Below are 13,251 nucleotides of genomic sequence, written 5' to 3' on the forward strand. Positions count from 1 at the left end.
AGAATCAGTTTTTTCTCACATGTCCTAGTTTCTTCAACTCATTTTTATTCTAACGTTAAACCTTTCAATATCAATGATCAATTTCAATATGAAGTTTCAGAATACTTTCAACTTAAGCCTCAATGATACTTGACTTTATCTTTAAGCACTTCAAAAGATTATCATTTTAATGGTTTAACATAACTGAATAACTTTCCTGTTTCATCTACAATTATTTAAACTTCAGAAAAATTGGAGTAGCAACAATTAATTATTCATTCAACTGCAAACCTAAAATATTGACAGTTAACACGTTCACAGAATGAATTATTAAGTATAGACTCAGAAAAATTGATCTAGTATTATTAGAGTAAGTTATGAAAAATTTAATTTTTTAGAAAATTTGAATTCCAGAGATTTAAATATCTCTAGACAGCAGAGTCGGCGCAGTTGTGTGCCTAAGAAGATAATAGATGAGATAATTTTGAATAAAATTTAGAATTTAGAAATAGGCCGGCACATCTAGAAAATACCTGAGTCTATACCTAATTCATGCAGATGAACGGGCTAGAGTCAAGAAAACTTCAATTAATCTTGCCATGCCTGATTTAATAGGTTTATACTATAGAATAACACTACAATTTGAAATAATTAAAAAATACAAACAGCTTCAATAAACATTGGCAACTAAAATCGAACAACAGAAACAACAATATCATGTTACTTTGTTGACATTCTTCATCTGATTCGGGGGCGCATTACTATCCCCGTTTAGATAGCAATACGTCACAAAACCAAACAAGATCAGTCATAAAATAACCAATTAATTCAACATGAAATTACTCAAGAAAGAAAAAACCCGTTGAACCCAAATTTCGTCGATAGTAACCCATATAACCCATTTCATAATAATTTTGAAACCCCACTTTTGATTGACATTCTCGAATGAACCTTTGTTTCACTACACTGCACTTTCGTTGGTCTGTACGTTGCTTTATCGTCGGGGTTACAGTACCTTGTTTTTGGCGGTGAGCTTTTACCGGTTGAATTTGGCTTGACGGCGACGTCCTCTTACGTCCCTAGACCTGTCGTCTGAACGGGTGTCTTGAAGCGGTGTTACATAAAGTTGCGGAACCAAAGGGGTGGTAGTACAAGAAGTTGGTTTGGGAACACACATGAACCGCTTAGCGGTTATTTGAAGAAACAATTATTCGTACATGATGAAGAAACACAATTAAACCTTTCAGGACATGGCACTACTAGAAAATTTAGACATTAATAAACAATAAAACTAGCTCCTACATTAACTACTGAAATAAACTTATAAACCTGCCCAAAAAGGGCGAAACATAATGACTACATCTTTACTCTCGTAGTGCTCCTAGCAAAGTGTCCTCCGAAACGTAATCTGGTCTGTCGGCTGGGGAATCGCCCCACTACTGTATTTAGAAACAGGTCTCCTATTGGGCGAATGGAATCAATTTGACCAATCGTCGCGTGGCTTCTACAGCCTTTGGACCGAATAGTAACTGCAAAATCGGTAGTTTGTTATAATTTCAATGCTTGCTGTTTTCCAACTTATCGCATTTTATGTCGCGACAAGAAGGCTAAGTTTTAGAGATAATTCCATAATCTACATTCCTCGACGACTCGGAGCCACAATTTTTAAATATCTATCATGGGAAACTCGAAGTCATGGCCGTTCATAATAGAGAGAGAAAATAATTTATTTCGCTAACTCACAATAATGGCTCTAGTCTATTGCGTATTAAATTTACTATTATAACTTGGGAAAAGGCCTGAATTAAAGACAGTGCCCGGCACAGAGCTTAGTTATGAGGCAACTTGACAATACATTGCTGTAATGCAATCAAACCGAGAACGGAACGAAAAACTCCTCCAAATAGGTATTGCTTCTTCAATGACTATGTCAAGAAACACTGTGACAGAAGCTTTTGAATCAGTTTTCCAGTAGACTTAATAGGAAAACGTACAAAAAGTAGAAAGCTCATTGTCTTCACATAGACTACATTCAAATTTTTGTGATACAAAATTTATTGAAGTAGGAATATTGTATACTTTAAGATACGTTACTTAGTGAGCGATATCACATAGTGAGATTCACATTAAGGTCAAGATCCAAGTCAGGTGGAAATTATAAAACAGCATAACTTTCAAGTTTTAATAGCAACCAAGTCGAAATGTTGTAATATGGTGAATATTGAGAGGTTTGAATTGTAGTTCTTTTTGTGCTTTTTCAGGTTGTTGAACTGATCAAAATTGAACTAAATTTTCCCAATATGAAATCTAGTGAACCTTGTTTTGATATTTGAAGAATTTATTCATATACCAAGTAAGCACCTTAATTTTGCGTCGCCATAAAATATTTGCTAACTTGCTTCTTACACATTCAAATGATTGCAGTCTTGCAGTCGTGATTCCATATAGTACTGTCTTGGATTTCGTAATGAAATTAATGCAAACGTATTTAGAAATGTATTTGAACAGTGCGATCTCACGACGTTATAACCTGAAATTAGGCCGGGCGCTCCACGTGTTCTCTTGAAAATTAGAAAATTTGAGTGAAAGAGCGGCAGTTCTAAACGAGTCGTCACCGCGAGAAGATGTAGTCACAGAACAAGTCTCAGCCTCTAAATTAGGCTTCGGCCTATTTAGATGGAAAATATCCTTATTATTTATTATTTTGTGTAATTTAAAAGCATGAAGTCTGGAAAATAGTAGATAAAATGTAAACATGAGTGATTGTGAGTGCCGATTTATTTGTTAAATTTTCGATTCCACGGTGAGTGCCAAAATTATTTTATTAAGCTCGAATAGATTGACCAGACAAATTGACCGAGGCCCTAAATTTATTGTAGAGTGAGTTAGCAAATTCTTGTCCTAATATCAATTATGAATATTGTTGCGATAAAGTCTTAATTTGAGAAATATTCTTTGAAATTAGATTTTTTTAATGTTGTAATTTTGAAACAAGTAATTGAATAAATAACCGGATTGTTTACAGTGGAGATTATGATTCGATGTAACAGAATTTCAAACATGACCGATAATTTATTCTATGTTTGAATGCAACTGATAAATTAATGTCAGTAGCATTTCTAAAAAATCTTTCATTTGATATTCCTGGCTCGTGATAAGTTACTTAGTTGCTGAATCAGGTGTTGTTAATAGATAAAATCTTGGCATTTGCATGAACTGATCCATCCAAAGCTCCCTACCGTGGATTCAAATAATTTAAACAGATTAATAGTTAAATAGAGATTTAAAAAGCAATAAATTATTATATTTTTCCTTGTTACAAAATGGGGTGCTGACAAAGTCCCCGTGACCTCCCACCGTGACAAATGATGTCAGGTGTGGAGTAAAGTTATAGATATCTCCTTCCGTTACAATGTATTAGAAACTGAAATTTTAAAAATAGCTATGAAAAATAGAAACGATTCATATTGATTCAATTGGTTTACTATAATAAATACTATCTGGTGTTCTAAAGGCATGAGTATATTTTTCTTTCTATTTTGATTGATAAATAAATTACTTTTTGTTACTATTCACTCTATTTTCATTATTCATAGCAGATAACGCCAACTTTTGTCTACAATATTATCGGTTATGCTTAGCCGGTAGCGCTTGCTATCATTAAGTAGAACTACTTTGTCTTCTTTTGGTCACTTGAGTAATATAATCAAGATTTGGAGGAGAAAGTTCCAATAATATTGTATTATCTTGAAAAAACAGGAACAATACGACGGCAGAATATTTTGGGTTCGAAGATTTCTTCGAACGTGTCCAATATAAATGTTGGTGTCGCTGTTGGTGTGACATTGTCTCAGCTACTCCTATTTCTAAAGCCTCTTACTATTTGGAACGGTTATTTGGTCTTAATGAGACTCTTTATTAGCAACCAGCCCCCGGCTTGAGCCAACTATCATGCAATACAAGGATCTAAGGGTGTGGGCACTCAGAGAGCGGCCAGGAGTTCCGAGCTCTGCAGTTCACATTCTTTCCATGGACAAGATGGCGGCGGTCAAATAACTTACAAGCGTTGGATTTCCCAATTGATGAAAGAATGGATAAAAACTAGATACTATCAGAGAGCTTGTATCGTTATCTTCAGTATCAATTCACATATACATTACAATAATAATATTATATGATAGGCTTACTCTCTTGTACTAATTCAATAATCAACTTCAGTTTCCATGTATTGAGTTTCCACGAGCATGGTACACGGAACACCTGACCACCCTCTGTGTGCACACACCATGATAGGGCACAAATCAATGACCCACCGCTTGAATACTATCAGAATATCTATAACTTTATTTCTCATATATCCACTTTATAATCTTCAACTATTTTATACACAGAAGTATTGTTTAATCACTAATTAGATGATAATAATACTTGTTATTACTCATCCTTATCAATTTGATTCCAATAATTACAAATATAGTACGGTAACTGTCACCGTATCATGGTCCATTCGAATCTGCTAGAGAACGGGAACAAAAGAAGTAAACAACTATGGAGATCCTCAGATGGCTTCAAAGTTTGTCCACTCAATCAATCCCAGAACACATGAAAATATATTTCCCATATATACAAAACATGAGTTTCATCAAAAATTAGCTCACAATAACCAAAATCTAATTTATAGAAATTTCAAAAATTGATTATTTCTACACACACCAGGTTACTCTGACCGCCTCACTAATGAAATATTTTTAAGCTACTTGTTGTACAATATTGGTTAATCAGATTAAGAGTATTCACTGACTAGTTACTCTCTGGAAATAGACAAATATCATTTTATTTCATATATATAATTGGAGGTGATGATAATTAGGGTGATATACAACCATACTACTGAAAAGAATTATTCAAAAATTGAAATTATGAACCTGCTAAAAGATATGTGTTCCTTCGGATATCATCTATAGGTTAATGACATAGCTGGGCGGAGTGTGTTAATATTTATAAATATATAGGAGATATTTTGATTTTTTTGTGATTTCAATTTTATTTTCACTACAGGGTTCCAAGATATAGCGCCTGCGCCATCATGGGAATGATATTGGAAAAATCTAAGAGTTGAACTATGCATTATTATACTATTTGATTATATGCCTCAATAAAAATTCATCACTTTGAAGCATAGAATATTATCATGTACCTATAGGGTGAACATTTAACAACATGGAGTCATTAGATCAGCATATTTATTTACAGAAGTATCATCTCTCATCATGTATAAAACCATCCTATAAACTCCTGTACAGCACAAGAGCTGTTCTTCGTTCAATATTTCAAAATATTAGAGTATATCATTATCAACGGATTAATAATTTGTAATAAAGATTTTCAAAGAAGGCATAACTTTCAATCAATGAGAATTGTAAGCAACATAATTTATTCTACAGCTACCATTCACATAGATATGAGAAGAATAAAAATGAACATTTTTTTCGAGCTAGTTCGACTTTGAAAAACAAGTAAATTACATTTTCAACATATTTTACACACGAATAAGTTGAAAATAACTTAGCTCCAATTTTTAACAATATAATATAATTATTGGTTGAATTTTCTAAGTTGACAAATGCCAAGGAATTGGAGTCATACTAGCTCTAACAATGACAAGGATTTACAATTGAAAGACATAAAAATAATAAATTGAAGATATTAGCAGTTATAGCTTTGAAAATGCAGATTGACTAGGAAGATTAGTGACTAGATTGTTTGTTTAAGTATTAGATTTTGTTGGTCACAAGTTTGAAAATCCATAGATTTTTCCTTCATGACTCTATTTCTTTCCATTTTTTTACACACTATCCATATCAGGCCAATACAAAAATAAAGATCATGACAACGATTGAAATCCTGATCCTCTATCATTTTTAGTCACATAACTTATTATGAAAGTTTTCTCTTCCTTTCATTTTCTGTAATTTGTTTTGTTCAAGCATTAAAGACTTCATCCAATATCGTAACCTACAATTTGGAATATTCTGGAGATTTTATCTACAGAATATTCTATTCCCAATCAATATTGTTTCATTCAGTTTTCAAACTGACTGAGAACAGATTAATTTCAGAAATTTTACCCACAGTATTCATTTTAGCTTTATAAGAATAACTTGTCAATTATTCATTCAAACTGGCCAATTATTAACATTTCTCTGGCCTCTTGAAACATTTTTTCACATTCTAGGTATTCACCCTATCTCAATACATCAACCATCGACTCACTTCATCAAGACTCGAAAATTAGCTAGGAGTTCATGATTCAAGTTGAACATTTTCAAGTCTTAACAGTATTTCATAAGAATCATGTTCAATAAGAATTTTTATATTCTAAAGTTGTTCATAAGAAACAATGCTCATTTCTGGAACATTGTTCACTTAGGTCAACCATAGCTATTAAACACATAATTCATGGTATTCATGAAGTATTGATTCACAATAATCTTGTCCAAAAAACTGTCTCATAGTAAACACGCTGAAAGTTGGAAATTTTGGTTCAAGAAAAATATTTTGTAAATTTTTGATACAATTCAGTTGAATTTTGTGCGTGCAAAATAATAGTTGAGGAGTTTTCTTCCACTCCTTCAAAATCATGTTATTCATAATTTTTTATCTCACCACCAAAAGTCAACAATTCATTAAATAATATAAAAATTGAAAGGCAAATTTAACTGATAAAAATCTTTCCATTGAACTCATTAACAGTTTATAACGATTTTATAATATTTGTTCTTATTTGAGGAGAATTATATTGATTTCATATCATTTTCAGTTTGAAATAGGCCTATTCATAGACTTCATGAGACTCCAATCTCAGTTTTATTTAAACATTTATCAATGACATAAACACATAATCAACCTCAATCCATTATCAATTATTATTATATTTTATGAATTTCAAGTCTTGAATGAAATCAATTTTCCACTTTCAGTTTCATAATGTTTTATGTATCTAATCAATATACCAACATCTTATTTGTCTCAAACGATCAATACCTGCGTCCAACGATAAAACCACTTTTTCTGAAATCAATATATACTGATTATTTTATATTTTGTGAAATATCCATATTCATATGAAATATTTATACCAATATAAAATATGAGCAGTAAGAGGAAGATGTATTTCTCGTATCGTAAGTCAAACTATTTCCAATAAGAGCATGACAAAATGTTACAATATGTCTCTCGGTCGTGGAATTTAATAACTTCTACTCTCATACACTCTCGATATCACACACAATATAATATGTATGAATGTTACAAGCATACTGGTATAACATGACTGTAAACTCCCCAGATACAAGAATGCAAAATTCATGTAGAAGCTTACATTGTGTAGGCTGCTACCTTACTTGACATAACTTATATAGCATATTGGGATTGTGAGGGTCGAATAAGAAGTTTATTATTATGTGATATTTGAGCCTTTGAATGGATCTTCCTCAACTCTAAGACATTTCAAGTTTATAATAACGTGATATTAGGCCCAGCCACGTTTTATAAACGGTTCTCAATCTTCTCCCCAAATTGAGGTTTCAAATTGGATAATAATAATGAATTTGGATTTCAAAAATAGTAATAATGTGGGCCTATGTATTGATATATTTTACCCGTATTTTCAGCATTGAGAACATTGAAAAATCAAACTTATTACTTTGCTCACCAGCATGAAATTAAGACGTGATCATCAAGTGATTCAATCACAACAATGAATCATATTGTCAATGAAATCTTATTGCTTTTGGCAATGCAATCCCCCATTTACTGCTATCACTTTTCTTAACAGTTTCATTTAACTATATTTTAGAGATAGTGACTTGTATTTTAGGGTTCAAGTATTCAATAATTTCGAGATCAATACACTTTTAATCACTCCTGGTTTTTTTTCAGTCTAAATTCGAATGAATAATCAATTTTTCATACTTCTCAAGTAAAATAATCTCAATATCTTCCACTAATAACATTTTTCACATCAAAGGATAAGTTTATTTCTTCATTTATTTGAGGCGGCTTTTCAAGAAATCAATTCATCCGAGATATGAATCAATTACTAGAAAATTTCATAATTTGCTTGCTATTTATAGGTATCTGTCTTATTATTGTATTATAAAGCACGGCTTTCACGATTGGAGGGCATACCCTCATATAATATGAACTTATTAAACATATTTGCATTATGTCTGGTTAACAATATTAATTTCTGGAATGAGATATAACTTTCAAACAAACTACAATATTAGATTAAAATCTACCATGTTATTTCAATCTCAATCTATGATGTTAGTGCACCTTATTGCAATGTCAAACTACGGACAATGTTGTGATAGGGCATATCTTACCAATTACCAACTCTTCTATGGAATCGCTGCAGAATTTCCAGCAATTCTCTTCCAATAAAGCAATTTTTCAGTCAAAGACACTCAATTCTTCAAATTCATTCAAAGACTCAAAAGTTCAACTGAAAGTGGAAAAATATAACATTCATTGGACAGAAAGTCTATGGATAACCAAAAAGTCATTACTTTTTTGTAATCAGTTCAACAATACGATACTTTTTAAATACAACTACAAAATTTCTATGATTTGACTGAAATATTCCGACACTGTTGACAGTATTGGCAAAGCAAATGTGTCTGAAGAACACTTGAACACTATTGCACAGTTTCATTAACTCCAAAATCATATTGGAATGGTTCTCACAAAAAATTTTCAGATTTGTAGCTTGTTTAAGCTTGGTTGCTTTAGAAAATTATCTTTTTTTATTTCATGGAAATAAGAAGTTAGGTACTCCAATATTCTCTGGAAATAGAGAATTAAGATTTTTTGACACTGTTGTTTTTATTATTCAATGCCTATGTTATACACGTGTGTTAATAATAATTGATATTCAATTATCACTGTGTTATACACATGCACACGAAATTGGTGTACAAGTGTACAACTCCTGTGTAGACAAGATTGGAGATAGATCTTCAAAGAGGACTAAGGAATGAACTGACATCCTCATCAATCTCCAAAAAATTTCCATGAGATTGGAAAATTGGAAAATTGATATCAATAAATAGGATAAATAGTGATTGAATAAAATATAATAGCATAAACTTTTGTTGACTATATCAGTGGTGAGTCAAGTAAGGCCTACAAGGCCGTTTTCCGTTGGTAGTTGAGTGAATTACATTTTATTTCTCTCCTCATGCGCTTTCTTGACGATGGCCAGCTTGGAATGGGGGTCAGACACCGGCAGATCGCTGTAGGGGGGGTCTCGGGTGCCGTGAAGCATCAGCGTCCACTCCTTGATGAATCCCGACTGTTGCATCTGTGAGTTGAAGCTCACCTGTGAACGAAGTCATGCTAGATAAGTTATAATTTCGGAGGAAAATACGCCATACAACTAGCTAGAATTAATTTGTTCTACATAGATTGAACAAATAATCACTCAGGCTATATGAAATAAATAATGAGGTATTGCGGGTGTCATTCGTTATCTGTGCGATATCTCAAAAGTGCAAGTACGGTACCTATTTCGAATTTCCGTTATTTGTGTCTATTATATGATATTATCAACACTTTTCTGGTGATATCAACATATTGTCATTCAAATGGCAAAACCTGACCTCCTTAACCTTTCTTTTGGCCTTTAAAATCGAATAGAACAGAACCTTTTAGGTTAAGTTCATACACTAGACAAAATTGAAACTTGCAGTTTGAGGCAGTCCCGCTATTGCAAATAGGTATACAATTTCAAGTGGGTTCATACTTGAAACAAAACACAAAACCAAATTTTTTAATTAATAAAATTTCATTAATGAGTGAGGAAATCATTGTCAATGTGATAAAACTCATCAGTCATTGATTCAATTGGCAATGGGGTAACTTTTCAAGTGAAGCTTAAAAAATATTCCTAATACAATATAATAATAATATAATACTGAGGGTGTTAAGCCCACTTAAGCACTTAGGCTTGTGCGGGTAATTAGGGAGAGGGATGATGATGATGAGAGATGACGACTACTTTTAGGTAGTCGGGACCGACGACTTATCGTCTCCTCCAAAATCCAATACTATAATGCAAAACTACTTGAATGTGAATGATTGATAATAAATTTGAAGATTGCTATTCGATGTTTGAATGCATTATTGCAATGCATTGCGAATGCATATTGCGCTTGGGAGCAGAATAGCCATTATCGCGTTTTAAACAACAATGTTCCAATTATAATGAAATCACACATTTCCTCGGAATTATAAAATCATTTCATCAAAAATTGTGAATACAATTCAACATTCTTCGTAAACGTAAATCAACAATAAGCAGACTATAATATAATCTAAATGATTTATAAAAATAATTAATGTAATTGAATAGAGATACAAGTCTTAATGATACTTTATTTCTAAATATTATTTTGACAGATTAAATTGTCTATAAATGATGTAATCATCTCTATTTATCATTTTTACAAAAAAACAGTGACCAAGAGAGGGAAACTAACGATACTCCTTGTACTATTCCTCTCCCAAATTTACCTTACATGACGTAACATTACATAACATTTTTAAAGTCCAAAACAGGGTTATGATTAAACTTTACTGAAATTTAGTCCATTTCCACCCAAAAACGAATAAATTCTAAGAGTAATTGTACAAAAAATGAATAATTGCATACCAGTATTATCATAGGAAACTATTAAATGAGATTCAACTGAAATTCATTTCTCAAAAACTCTCTTAACGTTTTTTCATATTTCTTTCAATTGAAAATATCATCCATTCCGCTATTCACAGTCTCCTTCCAATTCTATTTATATGCAAGTTTAATTTCCGGAGCTAGATGGACTTACAATACCGGAGTGAAATCTCAATGCAAAATATTGGAAACGGGTTTTTTCCACCTACTTGAAATTGACAATTCCATCTGATTGAAAATCAATGAAAAGTGAATCAGAATCTAAAGTGACAGCAATTGTTGCGACGAAATTGAAAAAATCAACAATATAGATAGAGCTAGACAGAGATAGAAATGGGCATAGTAGAGCTGGAAATATGATAAACTGAAAAAATGGAAATTGAAAACACTATAATGGAAGAAAGCTGAAAGACGATGATAGCTGAATAATCGAAATTGGGGAGAGGAGAGAATAATAGAGTAGGAGAAGAATAATAACTTCTTGATGGAGAGATTCATTCAAAATTCAGTTGGCAGAAGCCAACTTATTCAGCTGGAAATTTCTTATCACCGCTGCTTTGGTGCCAAAGCTGTAAGTTATCATTCTCTTGAACGCGTTTAGCTATTGAATTCTACATAAATTTTCTGTAATCTACTTTATCGGTTCTAGTTCTTCCCATTTTCCTCTCTTTGTTGTACAGCTCAGTTTTCTCGATATATTTTCGAAATTTTTCATTCTTGATCTATAAAACATTAAGGAACAACACTTATTTTGACTTTATATAACTCCGAGAAATAACGTCCTCATCTTTTTCTCCTCAACTCTACCTTCCACTAGATTCAATTTTTTTCAATTTCAGCTTGCATTTTGAATACAAATAATTATATATATATTTCCTGAATCTCTATAAATTGATAATAAATATTCATGATCAGATTTGTTTGATGATTTCAATTTTTGCTTGTGTTCCATTGAAAAGTTAATCAATGAAATTTGTTCTAATTTGACATTCAGGAATTTTAATAGGGCACGCTACTTGAAAGACTAATTACAAGACACTGCATGAAAGATTAATTACAAAAAACTGACTCCTGAAATATTTTTTTACATTCCAGACGCAGATAATTATGGATGATTCTCTCCATTATCTTCCAAAATTTGTCATGGCTGAAATAAAATAAATGTCAAGTGAGCTTCTCACCTCGAGTGCCCACGTGCCTTGGGGGTACTCGCCCCACGTGTGGGTCGTCATAAATGGCCACTTGGTGAAGCCATCCCGGCGGTCATCGTCATGCACACGTCTGCTCAAAATCATCGATCTGAAAAAATCGATTTGAGAATATTAATGATATGAAATATTAATACAACATGCTACTTGAGACTCAATCGGAAGAATACTTATGAAAAATGAACAGTTATGAAAATAATATTAACACAATACTTCGGTCATAATCGGGAAAGACTTACAAAATGATAACGTCCCTTGTTTATAATATTATGCTTGAAAATTATATAATATTTGTGATGTGAATATTACAAGTGTTGGTGTAGAAAAAAAAACACTAAAATTATTGATAATTATTCATATTTGTAATATTGAAAATCTTGAGTATATGCTCTTGTAAACTCCACTACACTAAACACTCCATTTGACAGTAAATATAATATTGTTTTGGGGGTTGAAGTGTTCACCGTTGCAGAAATAAAATCATCCTCTGAATGAATTCCAATTTTATTCAAGGAAATTCTAAAAATATATTATTCTCATTTTTTGATACTATGTCTATATTGAAGTATATTTCCATGGAAGCTGACATTTAGCTGAATCATTTTATATTAGACAGCATATATGCATGTTACGTTTTTGGGCAGCTTGTAAACGCCTTTGAAAGTCCCATAGATGAGCTTCATAGTAGATTCGACATAAATGAATAGATAGATTAGACAGTAGTTTATTGCCAAGCCATATTCAACACACTGTGTCATACTCATCCTGTGCTGAAAGTAAGTTACTCATTACTATTAGTAATATTGGATGAAGATATTCAAGAGCTGAATTTGTTACCCTCCATCTTTCATCTTTTCATCATACTTTTTCACATTGATTAAATTGATGCACAACTGTACAACTAAGAGAATTCAACTATTCCATCATGGAAGAATAAATAACAAGTGGAGTCTGGATATTTTCAGCGATGAATATTCATGAAAATTACATTGCAGATTGAATTCATGTATAATTTTATTGACAGATGGCATGAAGCCTTCCTTGGAAGCTGAATATTTCCATTCAAATCAGAAAATCAGAGAGAGATTGCTTCTATAGACAAGCAATGAAGTGTGAGTAGAATTTAAGAGTTATTCAAGTGGTAAATCATCAATTAATAAACATTGAAATATTTTTCTTGGAAGCTACTATACTTCAAGGAGATTTATCAATTCAATCGCAACGAGGAGAAATGAAAGAGATATGTGTGAAGAGTACTGTATGAAGAGAGGGCAAATTTCGAAGCACGAAAACAAAGAACTAAAAATAGAGGGAACGTCATCCTAA

At 32.1% G+C, this 13,251-nt stretch overlaps 1 protein-coding gene across 1 annotated transcript in view; it reads right to left on the reverse strand.

Annotated features, from left to right (window-relative positions):
* Positions 1-4,300: 4,300 nt before the first annotated feature.
* LOC111062474 (neuroendocrine convertase 2) overlaps positions 4,301-13,251 on the reverse strand; it is a 123,652-nt gene continuing 114,701 nt past the window's right edge. The window contains exons 12-13 of the mRNA XM_039425984.1: positions 11,899-12,016; positions 4,301-9,364 (exon numbers count right to left, since the gene is read on the reverse strand). Of these exons, the coding sequence (XP_039281918.1) occupies positions 9,203-9,364; positions 11,899-12,016 (280 nt within the window). The 3' untranslated portion in view covers positions 4,301-9,202. The remainder of the gene's footprint in view (positions 9,365-11,898; positions 12,017-13,251) is intronic.

The sequence above is a fragment of the Nilaparvata lugens genome, chromosome 4, assembly GCF_014356525.2.
Source record: "Nilaparvata lugens isolate BPH chromosome 4, ASM1435652v1, whole genome shotgun sequence".
Lineage (NCBI taxonomy): Eukaryota > Metazoa > Arthropoda > Insecta > Hemiptera > Delphacidae > Nilaparvata > Nilaparvata lugens.